At 33.1% G+C, this 27270-nt stretch overlaps 2 protein-coding genes across 3 annotated transcripts in view; both read left to right on the forward strand.

The window, feature by feature from the left end:
* Nucleotides 1–20413, forward strand: part of LOC111050616 (CD151 antigen) — a 75908-nt gene extending 55495 nt beyond the window's left edge. Inside the window, exons 3-6 of the mRNA XM_022336963.2 lie at nucleotides 1542–1733; nucleotides 7927–8100; nucleotides 9118–9273; nucleotides 19132–20413. Coding sequence (XP_022192655.1) covers nucleotides 1542–1733; nucleotides 7927–8100; nucleotides 9118–9273; nucleotides 19132–19281 — 672 coding nt within the window. The 3' untranslated portion in view covers nucleotides 19282–20413. The remainder of the gene's footprint in view (nucleotides 1–1541; nucleotides 1734–7926; nucleotides 8101–9117; nucleotides 9274–19131) is intronic.
* Nucleotides 20414–25791: 5378 nt separating this feature from the next.
* The window catches only part of LOC120350715 (caseinolytic peptidase B protein homolog), a 45103-nt gene continuing 43624 nt past the window's right edge, over nucleotides 25792–27270 (forward strand). Inside the window, exon 1 of one of the 2 annotated variants that reach the window (XM_039425401.1) lies at nucleotides 25792–25886. The gene's annotated coding sequence lies outside the window, so the exon portion shown is untranslated. The remainder of the gene's footprint in view (nucleotides 25887–27270) is intronic. The other variant, XM_039425402.1, reaches the window with a different exon arrangement.

Raw genomic sequence — 27270 nt, forward strand, 5'->3', positions numbered from 1 at the left:
CACGTTTCCCGTCAGTATGCAGGAAGATGTCAACTCCGATGGTCCCGTGGTGTGAATCTGGATTTTCTTGTGACTTACCTTGGTTTGATGACTCCAACAGCAGCAGTAGTAGTGATAATGAGCTGGTTTTATTGTATTCGGTGACAGCACGGGACCAGTGGGTATATCCAATCAATAAAAAAAAGGAAGACCTATGGCGAATTCCATCATTTAATGCGCGACCTTGAGGCTGACAATGATAGTATACGTTCTATACGATAGTATACGTCTAGTATACGTTCTGCGCATGCTCGGACCAAAACGTGGCCGGACACGTTTGAAAAGATCGCTCAGAGAGCGAACGGTAGCCACGCGTGGCTAGTATAGCAAGCGTTGCCGCGTGGTCGTGGCTGCTATGTGAATTGCTTCATTTGATTAGCTGGGAAACAATGTTTTTGAAAAGTAGCTAGCGAGCGTCCAGCCACGCACGCCACGTGCTGTGTGGAATGGCCTTTAAGCTGGGTTTACTCCAAAGCTATTAACAAAATGTTAATAACTTAATCCTTATAAATTCTATTAGATTGAACGGAACTTGACAAACACATATGTTCATCATGTGTATGATAAGATATGTTCAATGTAATAGAATCTATGAGGATTAAGTTATTAACATTATTTTTGTTATCAACTTTGGTGTAAACGCAGCTTTATAAGTAACAGGAAACTGTCTCTTAAAATTTTGAGTTAATAATGTACCTACAATGAACATTCTTGATCTGGTTTGTAGAGAATTCACCAAATTTGTTCTATCACCAGTATATTCTGATAGAAGGATAAATAAGATGTGAATAATGTGAAATTTTCTTCTATGTTTGGTCTTGGGATATCTAAATTTAAAAATCTTCTTTATGAAAATAATTCTGTGGCAATTAATGTCAAAATGTCAACTTTCTCACAAATCAGCTTAAAAGTTCACCTTGTATTTTCTAACTACGGCATTTCGATACGGAAATGCGAGTGCTAGAGGTGCAGAAGTCGACATAGGTAGTTCTGGCACGGAGTATAAATGACAATCTAAAAACAAATGTCTTCATTGGTAGCTCTCACACTTTGAGAGTGGAATTACTGAATACTAAAACTAGCTTACTAAATCATGACATTAGTAGTATAGGTTTTATAACTTTTTATTGCTTTGAGATAGGACATTGGCACTTCTGGAACTAAAGTAATCGATATTAGTGATGTATTAGTGTATTAAACTCATTTTTGAGAAAAATTGACATTCGTAGTTTTTGCACCAAGCCACAGAATTAAGAACTGAAAATTTTGTGAAGTGAACAACTACAAGACTCTTTTACCTATTCGGACTACCATATCTAAATTTGGGAGAGGAATAGCACAAGGTTACCTTATTTTTTTTCTCCCTATAATTTTGATCGTTTACTTGTTGTATGAATAAATAAATAAATAAATAAAGATAAAAGTTAGACATTTCACTTGTAGTGATTCTATAGAAAAAAATACATTCAACTTGTTTAACAGGACGTATTCTAAATTTACAGATAGCTGGCCTAGCAGTTCTATGCGTCGGAGTATGGAGCATAATGTACAAGCATGGATACGTGTGCCTGTTGACGACAGTGACATACCCATTGACGTCATACGTGCTGGTAGCGGCTGGCACTCTGGTGCCCCTCGTAACCGTGCTCGGCTGTTTCGGCAACTGTAATGAAAACAGGTGCCTTATATTGTTGGTAAGGATCAGCCACAATCTGAAATTCATCTGAAGACAAAAGATTTTGTACAGTACGATTGAGATAATAATTGCATTGATATGAAAATGATGATATGATTTATGATGATGATTTTTATGATTCATTTATAATAATAAATAAATAATCGTCAAATAAATAAATTATTTATAATAATAATTACTGCATTTATATGATAATGATGATATGATTTATAATGATGATTGATGATTTATTTATAATGATGATTTATATGATATGATCATGATCGATTGGGTATTATCCCCACCAATATTCATCGCCTAGTGCACAAGTTTAATACTTACCCTAGTCGAGCCGCAATACGAAAAAATTATATTTGACTTTTGCAAACAATGTAAGTAATATTACAGTATATACAATAATCTCAACCGAAAATCATACCATTTCTAGTAACATTATAATAATTTATTACTAGTATATTCATATGTTTGTGCATTGTTGCATTCTGTATATTTGGCAATATAAAATAAACATCTATTAGAATCATCCACTAAATAATCACTAAAATATTAGATATTTCAATAACACATTAAATTTATGAAAATATTGGATTATAATAGTATTAGTTTCTGATACCATTGTATTCTAATAATTAGAACGGTATTTATTTTTACATTGTTGATTGAAGTGCCTCTCATTGGAGTTGATTTGTGTTGATTAGAATGAATACTGGTACTGATAGAAAGTACATGTCTTCTCTAAATTATCAGATTGATTATAGTGGGCATAATCCACATAAGTCAATCTATCGAGCATACGGCTAGTATTAATAATTTATTGAACCTATGTGGAGATAATCACTGTAAGAAAGGTTTAAAAATGGTCTCTCTGAACCGTAAATTCTCGATTCTGTTATAGGTCTATTTATTATATACTGTAAGCTACGGATATAATTTAGATCATTGTCGATTTCACAAAAGATACTGCTCAATCCACCATAATAGTCTGATTTTTATGATTAAAACTTTTAATCATAAAAATCTGAATGCTTTTTCGTAATTTAAGAGTATTTGAAATTGATCATTTACAAGCAGTTCATAACATTGTAGACCACCATAATAGTTGCATAAACACCTTGTATACACACCTGATACATCATACACCTGATACGCACCTGATACATGGAACTAGTATCATTCTATTGTATATCTGTTGCACTGCTAGAATGACATATTTGGCTCTTTCTTTGGGTAATGTGTATTTTAATTCCATTTTTTTTTTTGAAAATTTATAAAGCCATGTACAAATAATACAATAATGTATAAAAATACATACTTGAAGAAAAAGAAGAAGAAGAAGAAAATGAAAATTGTAGAGGAACAGATCTAGGTAGTGGAAGATCGAGACCAAGTGGAGATAGAGCGAGCGAGATGGAATCCAGTAGTGACAGATCGAGTCAGATGGAGATAGGGCGAGATGTCCTGTAGTGGAAGATCGAGTCCAAGTGAAGGTAGGGCGAGATGGAATCCAGTAAAAACTGCAAAAGAGAAGAAAAAGCCAGCAGAAAAACGAAAATCTTTGAAGAAAGTTATAACATGAGAAAAGATACATTATACAACTGATAATAAATATTTTTTTTTTATATAATGAAATAAGAATAGTATGATTTACTGTGAGAAAGAATCGAATATCAAGATATTAGACCTATCAAGATATGGATATTAGTAGAAAGTAGTAACAAAGTAAATAGACATTTGAACATGCTGGATAGCTAGTGAAAAAATCACAGTAACAAATAAGAAGAGAAGAGAAAGAAGGAATGTGCACAATTGGGAAGAACTTTTGAAACTAAACTAAAGAATAAGAGATTGCTTAATATTGTTATGGAATTAATCAAGGAAAGAAGAAGAAAAAAGGAGAAGAAGAAGAAGAAGAAGAAGAAGAAGAAGAAGAAGAAGAAGAAGAAGAAGTAGAAAAAAAAGAAGAAGAAGAAGAAGAAGAAGAAGAAGAAGAAGAAGAAGAACAAGAAGAAGAAGAAGTAGCATTAAAAAAAAGAAGAAGAAGAAGAAGAAGAAGAAGAAGAAGAAGAAGAGGAACAAGAAGAAGAAGAAGAACATGAAGAAGAACAAGAGTAAGAACAAGAAAAAGAACAAGAAGAAGAACAAGAGTAAGAAGAAGAAGAAGAACATGAAGAAGAACAAGAGTAAGAACAAGAAAAAGAACAAGAAGAAGAACAAGAACAAAAACAAGTCTGAATCTGAGTCCGAGACCTAGACTTGGACATAGAAGTAGAAGAAAATGTACAAATTTTTCAATCTTTATAATAATCTTACTGTAAAAGTTACACTTGAATTGAGCTAGCATGAATTTAAATTTGTCAAAATCCAGTCCCTCTATTGTTCCTTGCTTAGGACAATAATTCCAGTTCCAGATCAACTCCACCTTCCGACTGCCCATTAGTGTTGGTTCTGCTCTGTTCTTGTTAGTGCTTTATCATTCCTTCTTCAAACTCCTCGATTCTTCTTGGATAATTTTAATTGGATGAATTCCTGGAATGCTTACGTGATTCCGTAGATACCAAAATATAAATTAAATTGCAATGAAAACTATGCCCTATCCATTCCTTGCCTTGGAAAAGTAACTTTCATAGTATAATTTAACTTATATTATACAGAGTGTTTACGAACTCCTTACTAATACTCTAGGGCATTGTTACTGGGTAAAAACCATATCTAAATATCATATTTAAATTGTCCGGAAGTCTTCAGTTACTCACACAGCGGCCATTTTGCTTTTTTCACTTATTATTTTTTCTCAATAATGGTTAAAAATACGAAATTGAAACTTTGCACAATCATTTTAGGTATATGTATATACCTAATAAATAATAACTGACTAGTACAATATTTATAAAATCACTTCACTTTATGGGCTACTTTATTCAAATTAATAAAAACAATATAACAATTATAGTACCCTTTTTATTTTAGAATAAAGTTTTTATGTTTTAAAATGTTTTTCAAATAAAAAGGGTATTACATGTTTTATATTGTTTTTATTAATTACAATATTTATGTATCCTAAATGTGAAAAGAAGGATGTGTTTTCTAAAGTTTCTGACAGAGATAGTTATTTGTGATAAGTATTTTCATCGGCCTTCTATACGAATTTAGGAATATACATAAATTTATATATTAATTTACAAAATTATGTACGAATTTATGTATTACTAGCTTACCCAGCGAACTTCGTACCGCCAAAAAGTCAAGGCTTCTCATGTCACACTTGACTTGGTAAATCATGAAATTTATCTATCAATATTTTTATTGACATCTCAATACGGACTTCGGATGTGTTTAAAACTACCGTTTTAATACCAGTAAACAATTATATCACAGAGTGACGTGTTTATTACAACTGTTAAGTTTAGATGCTAAATCATATTATCACAACATGATCTTGAATCATGATCATCTTCCCGTTCTACGTTAGCCGCTCTGCTGACAATTTCTAAAACATAGGTCTGTAAAATTATTATTAGGCCCCCTATTAAAATTTCTGGTCAGAAACCATCCCCAATATTCACACAACATATTCCCAAAGTTTTTCATAATTTATTTACACAACATTATTCAGCAGGATTGCCCACCCTCCAGAAGCCAATGTACGAATCCCCCTCCTGAATAATTCAGTTGTTACCGCCTTGAATTGGGTTAACAAAAATAATTTTAACAGTACCGGTAGTCATTAGTCATTCTAGACATTTATGAACTTTTTGGGGACCTACTGACAAAGGATTTCAAGGACGGAGTCTGCGTTACACCCCCCCCCTCTCTTTGGGCACCCTGCATTCAGCAAAAACGTTTAGATAGAAATTCATTTATACAATAAGTATATTATCAAAATGATAGGGAGAGGAAAAATAAGGTAACCTTGTGCTATTCCTCTCCCAAAATTAGATAAAACATAGTCCGAAATAGGTCAAGTCTTGTAGTTCTTCAATTCACAAAATTTTCAGTCCTCAAGTATTTTCACAAAGTAGATTTACAAATTTAGATGCTTCAAAACTAAACATAGAAGTAATATTTCACATTATTATAACTAAAATAGGATATATGCACAAATTAAAAATTTAATTTTATAATTTAAATGCCTTTTATTTACACTTTACAATAGTGGTGGCAGTAGTGAGAGGAAGGTTTATAGTGAGAAAAATTGCAGCTTGGAAAGATCTATAAACACACGATTACACTATTATACAATTCAGGACTGGTATAAGAATATGATGAGGAAAAAATCATAAGAAAAGTGTTAAAATCAGAAATCCAATTTGAACGAGAAAAACATAACGCGATTAATAAGTGTATTAGGAGAGATTAAAAACGAGCCACCTGTCTTTTAATGTGACCTTTCGCTGATAGCTCGTTTGGCCTTCTATAAAAGGCAAATATCCAATCAATTAGGGGATGTCGGCTTTTTACTTTGTGATTTGTTGAGGGAATAACTCGAACTGAGGTGGAATTTACTAATTGGATGTACGAAACCGGTTTCGGTTTGAATTCTGTGGTTGCAGATTGTTATCTGAGGCATGACTTATGCTTTAGCACAGTAGGCTACAAATAAATGAAGTGCGGGACTCCTCTCAGTTTGGACAGGGACAATGCATCTCCAGCAGATGCAAATTTCAGCTACCTGTTTAGTTACAAATTTCTTTTGATTTGAATTTCTCTTGAGTTGCTTCTCACTGTTAACTTGAAACGTTTTTCAATTAGTCGTTGGTTTCTAAAATAATTTCTGACGTGCATTGGAGTTGTTGCAGTAAAGGAATAAAACAACTGTACTGCAGCTCTTTTCCCATCAACAAATAAATAATAATTATTAAACGAAAATCACAATTAAATGCTGAAAACCACCCCGAAGACTTCTGCTATTGCAAATATTGACAACAGGGTAAACAGCTAGATGGAAATTCGATGAGCGCTACTATACAAAAATTATTTGTCAGCCCGGGAATAATAATTATTAATTAATGAGCATTTGAAAAATGCAACTTCCAATTTATTCCCATCTGTAAATGAATAATAGTGTGTTGACAATCCATCCCGCTCGCTCCATTCGCCTACCTCTTCGGACAAACTTAAACACTGATGCACGTAGTGTTAAAAAATATAATTGAAAATTTTTTAAATATCACTGGTGAAAAATATTTTTCCTCAATTTAATTACTTCATTAACTTTGATTATGTCAACCACTTTGAGTTCTGAGAAGACTGAAAAATTGTTAATTTGTTCATGATAGATGATAAATTTCAATTGGACCGAGTTTCAAGATCTCTACAAAAAATCAGAATGCTTTTTTTTGATTGGGAGGTAAACTCTTACAATTCAAAGCATAACAAATAGATTCAGTCTCATTCTACAGATGATCAATTCAGTCCCTAACAATTCAAAAATATTCATTAATGTTAAGTATAACTATAGTGAGGTCCACGTTATAATGGCAGTGGAGAAAGATAGGAGAACAAAGTTGCCGATGCTCTGTCTTGTCAATGCCTTCTATATAGACGGTAGCTGATACAGGTTTATTGAAAAAACACTTCACTCACATTGGTTACTTTTTTACAAATTAATAAAAACAATATACATATCTTGAAGTACCCTTTATTTTTTAAAAAACTTTAAAATAGTTCAACAACTAGTTTCAACCCTAACTTAGGTCATTTTCAAGTTAAAAATGAAAATTAGAGTTAAAATTTTAACTTTAAAATGACCTAAGTTAGGGTCGAAACTAGTTGTTGAACTGTTTTAGAGTTTTTCAAAAATAAAGGGTACTTCAAGATTTTCATATTGTTTTTATTAATAGGTTTATTGATGTACAGTAATATTAACTGTTCATTCTCGTTTAAAATAATCAATTAAAGCAAGAAATTATATTTTTCAATAACTTCATAATGAATTTTCATAATTAAGATGAAATATTTTGTTGATTAATTATTAATTCCACATAAGACGATCTGGCAACAGAGCAAAGCGAGATAGAGATATCCGCTTTGTTGAATGATAGACAAGGATAGCAATACCATTGCTAATTAAACACTGCCATTATAACGTGGACCTCACTATAGATTCTACAATTAAATTCAACCTGTATTCATCGCATTGGATTTTTCCAATCAGTTTTCCACTATCGTAACTTTCCTCTTTCAATTTTCAGTACACATTCATGCTGCTGCTGATATTCCTGCTCGAAGCTATGGTTGGAGTGCTGTCCTATGTTTACCAAGACCAGGTTCACATCGAACTGAACAGCAGTCTCAACAACACATTTCTGCAGTCATACAGGATGAATTCCGAAAAGACCAATGCTATAGACAGGATGCAACAGCAGGTAATGCTCCAAGTCTCAAATTAGCCAGTATCACAACAACTTGGCAGAAATATCCCATCAACAGCAAGACTGAATTCCCACTGATAAAATCATTTTACAGACTAATTCAATGCTAGTTTTATAATAAGCTTCAGAATAATAAAGTTCACTATTTTATAATATTGTGCAAGCCTATATTCGTATTCAAATTATTTATTTGCAATTTCATTTGTAATTGAAAAATATAATATAAAATATAATAAAAAAATCACTGGTGAAAAATATTCTTAATGTATATTAGAAAAAAACTTGTTCAAAACGCATAAATCGTTTTATTATTGAGTTAATGATCATATTAAACAAAGTAGTTCCGTTCTATGATGAATAATTATTGATTAATATATATGGAGAATGTGAAATGGAAATTATGTAGAATTATGATGAAAAAATGTTGCCTATCTATAACAGCTAGCCAATGAGATTGATGATGTATATTTTGAGTAAAAAACTTATAGCTCTCAAGTTGGAGAGATATTGATTGATTGAGTACTTTATTTATGTAGATTACAATATATACTGGCTGATACACTTATATACAATAGCTTACAATACAGCAAAATTATAGATGAATTTACATAATATAGACTAAGATAATAATTATTGAACTGTATATGAAATGAAAAAGCAATTTGTAATATAATAACTATAGATAATTATTTTGTTATGCATCTACATAAATTGGCGGAGCTTTGGACATATCAATGTCCATACTTCGGAAAGAATATTAAAAATATCCTCCCCACTAACTCTCTACCAAAAAAGAGAGCGAGAGAGAAATGAAAAAGTTGAACTTTTATTGAATTTTGTTTCTCTTTAAATACTTGTGACCTGAAGAACAAAAATATCTAAGAGATGTATCACAAAACATAATACGATTACTTTCTTGTAAAAAAATCCTGTATTTTTCACTTATGTGATTCGTTCAATGATGAAGTGGATTTTCGTTGTAATTCTATTATAATTATTTTGTTTTTGCAGTTGAAATGCTGTGGTGCTGAGAGGTTTGAAGATTGGAAGAAGAGTGCCTGGCTGAAGAATGACACCAGGACTTCCAACTTAGTTCCTGACTCGTGCTGCAAGACACCCTCGCCGGGTTGTGGCAGGCGCGATCATCCCAGTAACATTCATTACAGTGTAAGTAATGCGATTACACACAGCCAAAGTTATGCTGTGATAATCTCTAGTCGCAACATAAAATATTCCTCATTATTAAATTTATATTTTCTTACTTCAACTGAAAGTTTGAAAAAATTGTTCCAATTTTTATGGCGGATTTTCACATCATCTGTGAACATGTCCTGTATAGTGAAATTATTATTCATATAAGTTCTAATGAACTATTCAAACTTGCTCGGCTGGTGTGTGTGGGTATAGTTCCATTAGACTTATTGGAATCATATTACCATTGTAACAATCACTGATACTCATATGTGGGTTGTGGGGATCCGACTTTACTCTTTCAATAAATTTTCGATCAATGTACGTTGGTTCGGAACCCATCTAAAGCTATAGATCCATTCATCTCTCATCATCATTTGGTAGAGAGTTAGTGGGGAGGATATTTTTAATATTCTTTCCGAAGAATGGACATTGATATGTCCAAAGCTCCGCCAATTTATGTAGATGCATAACAATATGATTATTATCTATAGTTATTATATTACAAATTGCTTTTTCATATCATAAACAGTTCAATAATTATTTTCTTAGTCAATAATGTAAATTCATCTATAATTTTGCTGTATTGTAAGCTATTGTATATACGTGTATAAACCAGTATATATTGTAATCTACATAAATAAAGTACTCAATCAATCAATCAATCAATCATCATCCGCCCCATTACCCACGCTCAAACCTAGAGATCATGTGGGCATCATTCTTAGCAAAAATCACTATTTTGCAGCTAGACAGATTAATGTTTTCTTAGCTAGTGATATTAAATTTTTCTTCAGCAGTAACAAGTTTGATACATTGGGCGAGATTCGAGAGAACAATATTGGAAAAATTGGTACGCTACCTTATGTACTAAGTTATATTTTACCAAAGTTTCAGCTTCCTCATAATAAAGAATTGGGTTGTGATCCCGGATTTATTAAAACAGAAAACGATTATTAGGTAGGAATTGTTGGATTTCTTTTTATTCAATTCTTTCAAAAGAAACGTTGAGACTATAGGTTGAATATACTTAGGTTGAGTCTATAGAATAGTCTTAGTTTGATAGGTTGAGTAGACCTGTTTGAATAGACCAGTCAATTTGAAACTAAGGACCCCACAAGACATTGATAAATATCTCCTTCTCCAAACACGGACTTGTTCCATATTAGAGGGAGTAATTTTCAGGGAATATATTGTAAAATGTACTTTCTGGAAATAAAATGAATTTGAACTTTGAATTGAATCTGTTATCAAATTGTAGAAAGCTTGTTGATTGATACGTTTAAAAATTCAAGAATCAACAGTAGCTGAAATCTCTCTATAAATGGGAGACATAATCTCTATAAAAAATCATCTTCGCAGAACATCATATATTGGTTTATGCTTTCAAGCTTCAATAATGAGAAAATAATAAATTATAGTTAATTGCAACCTATTGAAAACAAATGACAACAACTCACTATTAAATTAAGAAATTATATTATAGTATTCTAATACTATTTTAAGGGAGCCCATTTATAACATCACAGGATTTTAAGAGGATAAATTAGCCACTAATAATCCAAATATATATATATATTAAAATCTCTAGTATTTAGTAGATTTATTTGTATCGAATATATATTTTTATCTCAGGGTGCAAGATTCGGCACCTGACGGAATAGGTAGAGCCATTCATCTAGTGAATTAGAACTATGATAAATTATCGCAAATTGTATTGCAAAAAATTAAATATTGTATGCATACGTTTGATAGCCTAGATTTCGTACTTCTTTGATTAAATAGAAATTTCTAAAATATTGATCTATATATTTTTCTTTCAATTAAATACCTTTAATACTAATTTTTACTTGCGCAAGTATTACTCTTATTAATTTCTCAATTTATAATAACCCTTTCGGCGAGCTAGCTTTGATCATCAGATTATTTCGAAGCACTAGGGCGCCCATCACTAAATTCAAATTTAATCACTCACGTGTCGAAAATCTTCTTGTAAGCCGCCGATGTCGATCCAACTCCATGTGGTCCGGGAATATGGTAGCCGGAATCGTCTCCTCCAAGGGGTTATAAATTTAATTAAAATGAAAAATGACTTCTGCTTCACAATAGCATCACGAAGTCTTTTAAGAAATTTAATAATTTACTTTAACTTTAATTTTTACAAAATTATTAATAAGGTACTTCGCTCTAAAATATTTGGGGTCCTCTTATGGTGGCATCTGGCTGGCGAGTGCTGGTTCTTCCTTCTCAAGTTTTACAGATCCTCTTTCCGACTTTCAAATTAGCATAAAATTTAAATATCCCAATCCTCCGCCATTAAATTCAAATAGATCTTACAAAAAATGCCAAAATATTGCTTAGATTATATGATTAATAATTTCTTTGCATTCGAGCCATATTGATAACATAGATTACACAAATTTTTACACAAAATCTAGTACATTTATATAAATATATATAAATATTTTTGAATTGGCCTACAGTTGCCGCCTATTAACTGCCGTTTTACTATTGGTGCATGCAAATTTTATTAGGTATTCATGCGCCTGGTAACTCTTATTTCCTGAATACATTAAATTATTTTTATTTGGTTTTTTATTTATGCTCTTTGCATGCTAGTTAATATTCTATATATTAATATTAATTCCATGCTAACTAATAATTAGCCACGTGGACGGGTGTTTTTTCACATTGCACACCATCCGAATGCAATAAAGCTCTGCCAAGGGGTTTTGGTCAGATTCTACGTTCTTCGGTTTGATCGATCTCTAGGTCACCGATCCGTGAATACATCTACATAACCTCAATCTTCAAATATTTTATATAATAATCTATTTATGAGTAATAAACTTCCTTCAAATCCTTTTTAAGTTCTTGTACCATTTAGCCAGAACAAGCTGATGCTATCTAATCTTGTTTATTATCTGCTTGGCGATATTAGCCAATTACTTTATTTTTAGACCTATTACTATTTCTGTTAGGGCTTTTTATCTACCCAGATTTAAATATGTTACACGCGCCCCTGGGTTTGAATTCAAAATATTTGAGAATCACAATGTTTTTAATGAAAACCCACCCTTCAATACATTGATATACACTATACTTTATTTATAAATTATACTCTCCTACTTCTATCACATTTCGCAGACATATTTGCTGCATCTCCTTTATACCTTTATCAAAAACAATAACAAATTCTCCTCCTCAACACACATAAAAATATCATAAATATAAACTTCTAAACGTACTCCTCCTGACAACATTTACAACACAGTAATTTTTAAATTCGCCGCTTGCAGGGCCGCCAACTTAACTACACACATTTCATAATTCTCATAAATGATTCCTTTTAGACAATAATTTCGATTCATAAACTTCTGGGCTTATATCTTATAGTATTTCTTAGGTCTTAATATAAATAATTTTCTATACATCAGGTACAATACTTTCTTTTGCTAATGGCTCTTTGGTTTTGGTAACTGGTATTCACTTTAAGTCTTTTCAGGTAACAAACGTGGCATAATTAAAAGTAATAAATATAAAACATATAAATAAATATATCGACATTAATAAATATAATAAATAACAATAATAAATAACTTTTTGGGTACAGTATTTCTTTTTATAAACATATGTTCAACAGACATTACATTCATTTGATTTGGGTGGCTTTGGCCAGCTGGTCACTGGTTCTACAGAATTTGCTGTCGAGTTTCATAACTATTAACCTAACTGCTCAATTTTTTCTCTTAAAAAGGTAATTAACAAATTTTAATTTTATTATCCCCGCTTGTGTCCTTTTTTATCTGATGTATATGATTTAATTACATATTTAAAAATTGTTCTTTTCCTTATTGCAGGCTTCTAACGGCTGGAAGGAATTAAAACATTGGATTGTTGCCACGAGGTCCTATACCAATATTAAATTTATTAAGGAAGGTTAGTAATCGGTTTGATAATAATGTTTTCCTTGATTTCTTATCATATTATTTCAAATTTGACGATATTGCATGTAAAAATCCCGTGGTTTACTTGCATCTTCTTGCATTCTGTTTGTAGATGTTGTAGGCTGGCTAGGTTATCTGCTGTTGATTTGTGAGGCTGTCCTATTGATAATTTTTCTTCATGAATATAAAACCCCGGTATCTTGTATACTTTTTTTAAACAATTCCTTGTTTCATTAATTGTAGTTCCTTTCAATCCATTCCAATCATCCTGTAATTTTAATTCACCTTTCCTCTTATTTTCATTTAATGTTCTTGATCTCAGTTCATTATAACTCATTATGCTCGAGACAATAAACATTTTTATAATATTAAATTTGCAATCATCAATAATAGATCCATTTAACAACAACAATACAATATTTTTCGTTCTATCCACAACACAGTCGTTTATTAATAACACAGCCATCATAACAAATATTAAACACCATAACAAAACATTTATCATCTCTTTAATAGTATTATCTCTCATCATATAATATCCAGGTACTTTCACTTTCTTAATATAATTCCTTATTGCTCTTGATTTTACTAACCACTTTCTGTCCATCAATATCCACAAGTAATCCATTTCATTATTGCCCATGCACGAATCCACAGTAGTCTTATCGGTTCCATTTTTAATACATTCATTCAATCCGTTTTTGTCACATTTCTCTAGCCCATTCTTCCGGTCACATCGCTGATTTGCCCTCTTGAAGCGAATGTGCCGCGGATGCATGACGTCGGCTTCCTGTCCTCCATCCTGGTTTTGGTCCGGAATCCTCCTCGGGCGTTTAAATCGTGCATGCGGCCGGTATGCGCGCGCGTGGTTCCTCCTTCGTCGCTTCTTCCGCCTCCGGGCCTTGCGGTGCATGCTCTTCTCCCGAATGCCGTCCTCCTCTTCCTTATGTCGGCCGTCCGGTGTCCTCGGGCGCTTCCGTCTCCGGGCCTTGCGGTGGTCGCTCCTCTTATCCGGTAGTCCGTCCTCTTGGTCCTCTATCCTGGGTTCCTTGGGGTGCCTTGGTGGGGTCGAATGATGCACGGGTGCGGTGGCGGTCTCTTGATGCGCGAGTGTGACTTTCAAAGCGGGTAGTATGGTGGCGGTCTCTTGATGTGCGGGCTGCTCTACCTGCGGTGATTGGACTTCGGTGGGAAACAGGATACTTAATATGGGTTGATGTTTGCGGGTTGTTTTAATTTCATGGTGGGCGGCGGTTTTTGATGGTAGGCTGTCTTGTATTGACTTCTGTTTTTCTAATATTTTCGGTAAACCGTTCACAAAGGTGGTATATGAGGCTGTAGTATCTTTATTTTCTCTATCTATTTTTTCTGAGCTTGCGTGGGTTGTATCGGGGTTATCATGTATTCGTAATTTTTTAGCTGTAGTCTTCTCTGCGTTTGGTGGTGGGTTATCTTGTGTCTTTTGTTTATTTGATCTGGACGCATGCTCTAATGTGTAGTTTGTACTTATTTGATGAGGTGGCGGTTTGTAATTTCTATTGTAATTATTCTGAGTGTAATCATTATTTGTGTTAAATCGATCACGGCCATAATAATAATTTCTTTTGTAGGTTTGCTGTGGATAATGATTTGTTTGACAATTTTGAAAGCTTCTATTATTCCAATTATTATTGTGTTTATGATCATTTCGGTGTTCAAATTGAGGAGTAGGTCGTGAGCAATCATATGGTACTGATTCATAATTTTGGCTGTTATATTGATTAAATTTTGAGTTATGTTGATTTGGTGCGTATCTCTGGTCTGAACGGTGGTTTGATATTGCCATCACAGACTGTATGCCATATAAATGATTTATCAGCTGCTTGCAATCAGTAATGGGTTGTGTGGCGAGTGCCATTCTAACTTGATACGGTAGCTTCTTTAAAATAATACTTGCTAATGCCGATTCGTTAATGGGCTCGCTCAATTGAGAATTTTTAAACTGTAGGGCAGTGACGAAAGTGGTACATGCACCGTCTAAGTTAGGGTTGAAATCGCATGATATAATGTCCGCTAGCACGTCCAACTGTTTACTTCTGCTCCAATACTGTTCCAGGAAGACAGCTACAAACTCATCCAATGATGTAAATTCATGGACTCTACTCCGAAAGAACATCAGGGGTTCGCCAATCAATAAACTAGTCAAACGAAGACGCCAAAAATTCCAAGAGGTGGGTGTTAATGATTGAACTAGTTTTATCTGATCTATAAATTCTTTAGGTTGGAGATAGCGGTCTGTATTGTCAAAACGGCCTAATTCATTGAAACTGTGTAGTGAATCAAACGTTGCTATGGGAATAGGCTCTATATTCTCGTGCGGAAATTGATGTATTTGACTTTCAAGTTGTACTAACTTCTCTTGGGCCTGTTTCCAATGACTAGAAGCTTCTGTTTCATTATCTACTACTTCGGCATTTAATTCAGATGAAAATAATTGCTGTTCTCCAACGGCTGTCTCCAATGAATTAAGTTGTACTTTGTTTTGATTTATATCAGAATTTAGGTGAGCTATTTGTGTAGATTTACTATTCTGTTGTTTATTTATGGAAATAAGTTGACTATTGTTCCTGTTTGTAGCTATTTCATGAATTTGTGAAGTGTTTTGTGCTGGTAGGTTATCTATTCTTTCCGCAGTCTCCTTACCCATTCTTACCGATGTATCCTTCAGTGATTCCCGCATTTCCTTCATTTCCGCCTTTAAGTTCTTCATTACTGTGGTCATTGTTTTTTCTAAACTATTAGAAAATGACTTGATCATCCCCTCTACTATAACCCTCCTTATTGCTTCTTGGGAGACATTTAACGGTTTATTACTGTTCACAGGATTCTTGGCGGTGATTGAAGATATCTGGGCGTTGGACTCCATCGCGCCCCCCTCAGCGTCGATCTCCGCTACTATCGCCGTCTGCAGTGTGTCTGCTACCTTACTTTGCGTGGACGAAAAGAGACTCATATTTTAAAAATGGATTAAGTGTCAAGTGTTTGTTAAAAAAGTGAAAGTTTTGGCCAACAAGGCATTAATAAGGACACAAATGAGGATAGGCCTATGGACATTACAAGCCAGGTAACCTATTTATTACTTAAGCTCTTATAATATAATAATACTATTCATTGATTTCTGACTAGCAGTTTAGGCCCATAAAATATAATAGCTCTCTCTATAAAATATATTTTCTACAATAATAATAATATAAAATTTTCTTTAAAACATATAATTTCTCTTTATTTAAAGCTATTGATTCCCCAAAAAGTAATACAAATTTCCCTTCGCCAGTTTTCCTCACAACTCGTATAAGTTATCTATAATTTTCAATATGGTTATTGACTTAATTTCAAATAATTATTCAATGAGCTTGGCTCTCATCATCAGTCCCACGTTGGTACGACATGTCTTTCTGTCGTATCCGTGGCCTATCACGTTGGGCGACATGTCTTTCTGTCACGTTATTCTTTATATTAAAATAACGATTAGCCTCCTGCTTGGCATCAGTCGGTAAAGCATGAGATTTGATATAATTAGGGCGTGGTTTTCTAATAGTATTCAGTCTTAAAAAATCTTGATAGGCCTAGATATGGGCTTCTCCTATAACTCTTGTAATTCAATAAATAATAAATATATATAAAATGATACTTATACTATAGAGATGAGGAATAAAAAATAAATTGCACACCATGAAAATTTCACACATATATTACACAAATAATGCAAAGATCAATCGAGGCAAAAAATATATATAGAGCGATAAAAAATATAATATAAAAATAGAACAATATTTGAAATCAATAAAAATATCACAGGCTAAACTTTATATTCTAGATTTATGGCACGAATCATTACCATGTGCCTTTATCTTGAAATCATATGCATTCTTTTGCATGTAGCTGTGACATGTACTTGCTAATACTTGTCGGCTTGGATAATTCAATCAAAAATATGTGCTCTAAGATCAGCTTGATAAATTAGCCACTAATAATCCAAATATATATATATTAAAATCTCTAGTATTTAGTAGATTTATTTGTATCGAATATATATTTTTATCTCAGGGTGCAAGATTCGGCACCTGACGGAATAGGTAGAGCCATTCATCTAGTGAATTAGAACTATGATAAATTATCGCAAATTGTATTGCAAAAAATTAAATATTGTATGCATACGTTTGATAGCCTAGATTTCGTACTTCTTTGATTAAATAGAAATTTCTAAAATATTGATCTATATTTTTCTTTCAATTAAATACCTTTAATACTAATTTTTACTTGCGCAAGTATTACTCTTATTAATTTCTCAATTTATAATAACCCTTTCGGCGAGCTAGCTTTGATCATCAGATTATTTCGAAGCACTAGGGCGCCCATCACTAAATTCAAATTTAATCACTCACGTGTCGAAAATCTTCTTGTAAGCCGCCGATGTCGATCCAACTCCATGTGGTCCGGGAATATGGTAGCCGGAATCGTCTCCTCCAAGGGGTTATAAATTTAATTAAAATGAAAAATGACTTCTGCTTCACAATAGCATCACGAAGTCTTTTAAGAAATTTAATAATTTACTTTAACTTTAATTTTTACAAAATTATTAATAAGGTACTTCGCTCTAAAATATTTGGGGTCCTCTTATGGTGGCATCTGGCTGGCGAGTGCTGGTTCTTCCTTCTCAAGTTTTACAGATCCTCTTTCCGACTTTCAAATTAGCATAAAATTTAAATATCTCAATCCTCCGCCATTAAATTCAAATAGATCTTACAAAAAATGCCAAAATATTGCTTAGATTATATGATTAATAATTTCTTTGCATTCGAGCCATATTGATAACATAGATTACACAAATTTTTACACAAAATCTAGTACATTTATATAAATATATATAAATATTTTTGAATTGGCCTACAGTTGCCGCCTATTAACTGCCGTTTTACTATTGGTGCATGCAAATTTTATTAGGTATTCATGCGCCTGGTAACTCTTATTTCCTGAATACATTAAATTATTTTTATTTGGTTTTTTATTTATGCTCTTTGCATGCTAGTTAATATTCTATATATTAATATTAATTCCATGCTACCTAATAATTAGCCACGTGGACGGGTGTTTTTTCACATTGCACACCATCCGATTGCAATAAAGCTCTGCCAAGGGGTTTTGGTCAGATTCTACGTTCTTCGGTTTGATCGATCTCTAGGTCACCGATCCGTGAATACATCTACATAACCTCAATCTTCAAATATTTTATATAATAATCTATTTATGAGTAATAAACTTCCTTCAAATCCTTTTTAAGTTCTTGTACCATTTAGCCAGAACAAGCTGATGCTATCTAATCTTGTTTATTATCTGCTTGGCGATATTAGCCAATTACTTTATTTTTAGACCTATTACTATTTCTGTTAGGGCTTTTTATCTACCCAGATTTAAATATGTTACACAATTTTAAACACATGCTGAAAAATGAATGGCAAAATGTATTTCATGAGCTATGATAAGGTTTCATATTGCTTCTATTTTACTGATCAATTTTTTACATTTCATTTTCAAGTTCATGTTGATAATAGAGTGATATTGATATTTCACTTTAAAACCCCCAAGTGAATATGAAAGCATCTGTTTGAATATATTCTTTAGGATATTTCTGTATTAATAGGTTATTGGCGTATTGCTCCAATGAAAATTATACAGTAATAATAATAGTTGTAACGTAAAATTCTATAATAACCGATCAACGTTTTACATGCTAGAACATTATGTTGGTTAATGAAGGTAATTAAAACACTATCTTCATATAAGATATATTGTGAACTTTTGACTCAATAAATGTTTATTAATTGATCTTTCATTTTACTGTTGACAGGGCTGTCAAACAAGATTTGCTGGAGAACTGCAAGAGCATCTGATCATCATTGGTGCAGTGGGGCTGGGTATTTGTGTTATACAAATTTTTGGGATGATAATATCTTGTTGCCTCTACATAAAACTGAAAGACATATCTGATTACGATTGATTGGAATCGTTGATATTTTTGTGTTCATTGTATTTAAAAAGCACTCTACTAGCTCTTTCCTACTATAGTTTCTATTACATCGAGTGATATTATGTAAAAAGCTTTAGATTTAAGATTATTAATATAAGGAGAATAAATATAAGATGTGTAAATATTTATTATTTTATTTAATGTTTTATCGATTTGTCTTCGGGTGATTTTTGACAAATTTCTCCTCCAAAAGCCTGATCCTATTGCACTGTCATAATGTCTCTCCAGGTGCATCTCCCTCCATTCGAACAGTGAAAAATTTAAATTCTTAGTACCTTATTTGTAAAATTGAGATTTTCCACTGCTTATAATATGGTACGCATAATAATAATACCATCCACGGTTTCTGTGAAGAATAATCCATATTATTGTTAAATATGTTATGTTAATGGTGCTAATTATGATAGTGTTTGTCATTTTTGTGGCAAACAAAAATATTTTCAAATTTATTGCATTTTGGAGTGTAATACTTATTTTTTATACTCATAATCAACCCAGATTCCAATTTTTTCAGTGTTTATACCTTATATTTGGACGGTGAATTTTCAATTATTCTTCTAAGCTTTTCAAGGCGTTTTAAAGTATGGTTGGAAAATAACAGTTGTATATAGTCAAATTTTTCAGGGGTTTTCAACCTCTTATTCTAACAACTAATAAGATGGTTTATTTCTGTCTGTAATAAACTGTGTTGTCTGTCTTGGAGTCTCTCGATGATAAGGAATTATTCTTGGTCTCAAATGTTCTAGCTCTTTTGTGTGTTAAAAATTTATGTGATTTCAAAGTTTAGCACGTTCGTAATAATGAGTGAAAGAGTTACAATAGAATGACTTTTTCATTCCATTACGTGATGAAGTTTGGACAGTATAGTGTTCACTCTTCCACTCTTCCACAAAATTGACGGAATTCTCCACCTTTTCACGATTGAAGGTTACCCATATATCATGAATAGAAGAAAAGGCTTGAAGAAGGACTTGAGTCAACTGAGTTTGTAGAAGTTTTATTTGTATACAATTTGAATAAAAAATGATTATTGTATCAATTTTCCTTTTTTGGAAAAACAATACAGTTTAAATAAAATAAAATCACTTTTTATTCTCCGAAATGCTTTTTACAATCCATTTTTTATTGATTAATTTTATAATTCATTTTATCAATATTACTAGAATGCCCCTACAGACTGTACGTCTGTGTGTAGGGGTGAGTTCTGGGTAACCAATTGAATCTAGTCTACTGCGTTTATTCAATTCATAGGGTGCAATTACATGCATATTTTTCTAGTATACAGAGGTAACTACATTCTACTTGATAAATTACTAGAACACATGAATAACATATCATCCTACCTTAACTAGGTATTATAGTTATAATATAAATCCATAACAAAGATATCAAGAAAAAAGTGAATAGAATGAAGTAAAAAACCCATTAAAGATTTCGTATACAAGAGTAGTAATAACACCTTATCATTCTACTAATAGGCTAGATACTCATGGAACTGTACATTATATACTTCTAATTATTTAGAAAAATATATTTGAGGGAAAGGTAGATAAGGAAAAGAAAATGTAAAAATAATAAAATGAAGATTTTATTATAAAGAGTTCTTATGAAATCTTTTCTCCTCTTATGAAGATTTATTAAACAGGATGAGTAGTGATCAATGGATCCTAAAATGACCTCAGTATAAATATTTATTGCATAGAAAGGAGGAAGAGTATTTAGATTATTACTAGTAAAGTCAAAAATAGAAGTAGTCAGAAAAGGAAACAAATCAATGTAATGCAAGTATACCGACTGAAGCAGACTTTCTGTCATTTCCCAGCCCATTAGGTACAGCCAGCTCTTACCAAACAGGGCCATCAACTACAAGTGACTACGTAGCTTAGTTAATAGCGCGCGCGGCTCGAGGCATATCAAAAAAAATTTTTACTTGAAAATTTCAATTCATATAAAGATTATCCACGTTATTCTGAACAATCCTACGCTTGTATACAGTAACATTCCTCCATATTCCTTTTCTCAATAGGTAAGTTCCTGAGAACAATTTATGGACTTGGTAGAAAGGTGTTCTCATCTCAGAGTATTATTGTAGTTGAATGAAATTATTTGTGGTCATTTTTACACAGGCCTATAGTGCATTTTGATGAATGTTCAATTTTTTAGCATATTTTTCTGGCTCATGCGGGGGGTTGTAACCTGAAAACCCCCACCTCGCTTGACAACTGCAAACATGAGGCTCGGTTGCATAAAAACCGGTTAGATTTCAATCGTCATTAATTTTACGAGAATCGGAGAATGCGTTTTCGAAGAAAGGCTTCTCTGATTGGTTCTCGTGGAATTAATCACGATTAAAATCAACCCGCTCTTATTACTGCTCTGGGAAAGTTTGTAACAAGCAACTTTCATCTACTTTTGTATAATGGTGCATTAGATGAGTTCGAGCAGCGTCGCTCGAGCTGCGCAGCTATAAGCAGGAAGGTCTTGATGCAGCCAAGGAAGCTCGAACGCATCTTAGGTGCAAATTATTTTTTATAGGTAGAAGGTGTAATATTAGGTACGTACGTTTACCTTATATAGATAGGTACGTAAGTTAAATATTAGGCTAAGTACGTTGCACGAGTACCGTACGTACTGCATACTACGAGCGTTTGAAATTCGCTCTTAAAAATGGCGTACAAATACATGCCAGATTATCTCAAAATATTTTAACAGAGTAGGCTATGTAATCAGAAGTACATTATTGATCCAAAAAATATATATTATCACAAAGATGGTTGAAGTAGAATATATTAATAGAATAGTTCATGTTCGATTTTCCGATTTTTATTTTAATCAAAATCAATGTTTCCCAGCCTGCTTCACTCAGCTGGAAGGAGAATCCTCCTTGCTCAGCTGTAGCACAGCTGTAGTTGCTGTAGTCTGTTCTGTTCAAATATTGTAATCATCCGATTACATTTCGTCACTTCGTCTTTCGTATCAAAATTACATGCTTTTCAAAGTTGAAGAGCATTATTTCGTTTACAATAATATCAGTACAAAAAGGAAATTTACGAAATTGTTATGTTATCACTGTAGACAAAGTAATGTTTGGAAGATTAACTCTGCATAGGCTTTATTCACTTGTTACACCAAAATACACTAGTAAATATGTGAAATTATATCAAAGTTTTTCATGTACAACGGGACAGTTTTCTTTGTGTAAATGTAATAGAATCTATAAGGATTAAGTTACTAACATTATGTGAATAACTTTGGTGTAAGCCCAGCTTAAAGATGCATACCTCTTTAAGGTATTTGATTGAAACTATAGACCTTATACAAATACAGTAATAGACTGGCTTCTCCACACATCTGTGTAATGACTTGTCAGCTGATTAATGATGAATAATAAATTCTATAGTCTGATTTTTTACTCTAATATTGGCGTATGAAGGAGGCTCCTTTTTCCTTTCATACTATCCTTGAGATGCAAACTTTCCAAAAACCTTGTATATACGTCGACGCGTAATTTAAGAAGGAACATACCTGTCAAATTTCATGAAAATATATTACCGCGTTTCGCCGTAAATGCGCAACATATAAACATTTAAACATTAAGAGAAATTCCAAACCGTCGACTTGAATCTTAGACCTCACTTCGTTCGGTTAATCATTACTAGTAAAGTCAAAAGGAGAAGTCAGAAAAGGAAACAAATCAATGTAATGCAAGATTGCAAGTATACCGACTGAAGCAGACTTCTTCTGTCATTTCCCAGCCCATTGGGTACAGCCAGCTCTTACCAAACAGGGCCATCAACTCCAAGTGACTACGTAGCTTAGTTAATAGCGCGCGCGGTTCGTGGAGTATCAAACTAATTTTTTTACTTGAAAATTTAATTTCATATAAAGATTTTCCACGTTATTCTAAACAATTCTACGCTTGTATACAGTACGGTAACATTCCTCCATATTCCTTTTCTCAATAGGTAAGTTCCTGGGAACAATTTATGGACTTGGTAGAAAGGTTTTCTCATCCCAGAGTATTATTGTAGTTGAATAAAATTATCTGTGGTCATTTTTACACAGGCCTATACAGCAGTGCATTTTGAATGTTGAATTTATGAGCATATTTTTCTGGCTCATGCGGGGGGTTGTAACCTGAAAACCCCCACCTCGCTTGACAACTGCAAACATGAGGCTCGGTTGCATAAAAACCGGTTAGATTTCAATCGTCATTAATTTTACGAGAATCGGAGAATGCGTTTTCGAAAAAAGGCTTCTCTGATTGGTTCTCGTGGAATTAATCACGATTAAAATTCAACCCGCTCTTATTACTGCTCTGGGATAGTTTGTAACGAGCAACTTTCATCTACTTTTGTATAATGGTGCATTAGATGAGTTCGAGCAGCGTCGCTTGAGCTGCGCAGCTATAAGCAGGAAGGTCTTGATGCAGCCAAGGAAGCTCGAACGCATCTTAGGTGCAAATTATTTTTTTAAAGGTAGAAGGTGTAATATTAGGTACGTACGTTTACCTTATATAAGTACGTAAGTTAAATATTAGTACGTACTGTACGGTCACAGAATATACAGAATGGAAACTTGTAATCAATCGCCTATCTAACCAATGCTTTTTACATGACGCCAATACTAGACACGTCACATGACCTTGGGAAGTTCCAATCCTGGTCTTCTGATTGGCTCGTGGCAGTGAATGAGATCAATTGATCCGGATCATTGGAGTGATCCGAACCTACCATCAATACTATTACAATGCGGCGCTTCCTAACAAGATGGCGGATTTTGGCGTCAGGATATAGCCAAGTTTCCGTACTGTATGTATACTGTGGTACGGTACGTACTGCATACTACGAGCGTTTGAAATTCGCTCTTAAAAATGGCGTACAAATACATGCCAGATTATCTCAAAATATTTCAACAGAGTAGGCTATGTAATCAGAAGTACATTATTGATCCAAAAAATATATATTATGACAAAGATGGTTGAAGTACAATATATTAATAGAATAGTTCATGTTCGATATTCCGATTTTTATTTTAATCAAAATCAATGTTTCCCAGCCTGCTTCACTCAGCTGCAAGGAGAATTCTCCTTGCTCAGCTGTAGCACAGCTGTAGTTGCTGTAGTCTGTTCTGTAAATCTGTTCAAATATTGTAATCATCCGATTACATTTCGTCACTTCGTCTTTCGTATCAAAATTACATGCTTTTCAAAGTTGAAGAGCATTATTTCGTTTACAATAATATCAGTACAAAAAGGAAATTTACGAAATTGTTATGTTATCACTGTAGACAAAGTAATGTTTGGAAGATTAACTCAGCATAGGTTTTATTCAATTGTTACACCAAAATACACTAGTAAATATGTGAAATTATATCAAAGTTTTTCATGTACAACCGGACAGTTTTCTTTGTGTAAATGCTATGTAGATAATGTTCATAAATACTCGTTTATAACTTGTAATTAGAATTATAATTTACTTTAGAATATAGATCCAACATAGCATGGAAAATGATGGCAAAATCATCCGAGACTACCATCGGTTCAACTTTTACAGAAATAATTCTATCCCGATGAATAGATGAAGCTATATTATCTATGCATGAACCTAATTCATGTCCAACATAGGCAGGTCTCGTTACTTCATTGACTATCAAATTAAGATTAAAGCTATGTAATAAATTATTCAATATCACAGTATGACTAGATTGAGACAATATGTTTACATTGAAGTCACCACAGAGAATGACTGAAGCATTGGATTTATTCCTGCAATTGAGCAAGTCCAGCATTCTACAAAGAATATCAATAAAGTTTTCAAAATTACTCTCCTCTGGAACTCTGTAAACTTCAATGCAGATAATATTTAGATCATTGATTAAGACTGCAGAAATCTCACACACCCGCTGAACAGACAGATCTATGAGGTAGGAGATCTCAGCACCAACAAGACCATTCTTTATAAAAAATGCCGTTCCACCTCTTCGCCCAGAAGGTCTGCAATAAGCACTAGTGCAGTTGTATCCCATCACTGAGAGTTCAGAGAGTTCATGCACTGCCAGCCAATGTTCACAGATACAAAATATATCAACATTATACTTGTTTAAAAGACAATAAAGTTCATCTAATTTGTTAATAACGCCTTGAGTATTCCAATGAATTACAACCAAGTTTGATTTTTTACTGTCATTTAAATTTACTTCACAGTTACTATTTGACAGACTAAGAGAACCATCAACTAAGTATTGACTACTCTTTGGGTGGTCTTCAAGTTTAAACTGTTGTTGCCACTTTGCTTCCTTGCAAAATATTTTGCAATGTAGGCATTTTTTGGCCAAAATTCAGCCTTGTACACAATAGGATGTAATGACTGATGACCGTCAGTACACCAAGACGAGCAAAGATGAGCTTTAAGATGTCAAGTAATCAATTATTGTTCACTGAATCTAGTTATAGTAAGGTTTATCTCCGTCAAGATTCACTCAAACTTAATTGATTCTTCTAATGTGTGTTTTCCGTTTTCAGAATTGAAGCTGTTCCGGCTTGCAATCTATGGATCTCCAGTGGAATTGAAAAAGTAATTATTCTCCATAATTTATTTTAATTCACGATCTATTTCTATGCAATGTTTTATCGAATTGTTTGTTTTTTGAGATCCTGATTTCGTTCCATCATTTGGGCCAATACTTGGTGTAATATTAAACCACTGGTAGGCTAACCTACAGTAGTGTCAGTGTGTAAACCAATCAGCGAAACACGCTCTGTCCCAACGGTGGTCGAGATGGTGACTTAGATGTGAGACATCCACCGGTCGCCAAACTCTGGTATCCCTAGAGTAATAAGAACTAATTCTCCGCAACTCTCTCGTACACTTGGTGTCCCACTGGCAATACCTGGTGTCTTAATGCATCCAATTTGGTCTCCAAATTTGGTATGGACCTAATGATATCATCAAAATGGACCCATATTACGTTAGGACACCAGACTGGGTCGCCAGTGAGACACCGAGTGTCCGAGCGAGTCGCGGGGCATTACTTTTTATCGCGTTTATCACACCATATTTTGGCGTTCGGCTGGTGTCTCACTAGGGTCACCGCTGAGACACCAAAATTGGTGTGAGGTAGCGTTCTTCCACTCTCCTGGTGTCATACAAACGGAAAATCTCTCTCTGGTGATCTAGCCTGGTATCCTAATGTGATACGGGTCTTTTACTTCCATTCAAATTTAATATGATATAATATCTTCTAAGGCTCGTAATACATTAGGACTAGGACACCAGGCTATAGTGAGGTCAAGTTTATAATGACAGTGAAGAAAGATAGGAGAAAATCTACAGCTGTTATGTAGCTAGTGACATTTTCGAGCTCAAAATTTAAGTGGTTCTATTCTTTATTTTGTGAATATTTAATGTTTGTTTCATGTTTTTACGAAAGTTTTATTTTCTATCCAAATTGAAAATTATCTGTTTTATTGTAATTTATTTCAGATTGTGATTTGATGTAGAAATTGAAATGGACAGAACCTATATATAATATTTGGACAATTTGAAACTAAATTAGGAAATTGAAGAAGTTTTGGGCAATAGCCTGTTTTTTCTTTTCCAATCATTGTATTGTTTGTGCTAATCTAATAAATAAATAAATAAACATGGTTGCCTTGCCACTGCCATAGATAGAGGATATCTGATACCGTCATATCTGATGTAATATTAACTGTTTGTACTTGTTCAAAATAATCAATTACCATATATATTCTATTGGTCAAGAGAATATATTTTCAATGATTAAATAATAATTTCCATAATTGAATATTCTGGTAATTAATTATAGGCCTGTTCATACTTTGTTAAAAACGATCTGGCACGCTATAAAAAGATAGCGTTATATTCTTTGTCGAATGATAGCAACACCAATGTTAATCAAATACTGCCCTTATAACATGGACCTCACTACTGGTCGCCA

The sequence above is a fragment of the Nilaparvata lugens genome, chromosome 3, assembly GCF_014356525.2.
Source record: "Nilaparvata lugens isolate BPH chromosome 3, ASM1435652v1, whole genome shotgun sequence".
In the NCBI taxonomy this organism is placed as follows: Eukaryota; Metazoa; Arthropoda; class Insecta; order Hemiptera; family Delphacidae; genus Nilaparvata; species Nilaparvata lugens.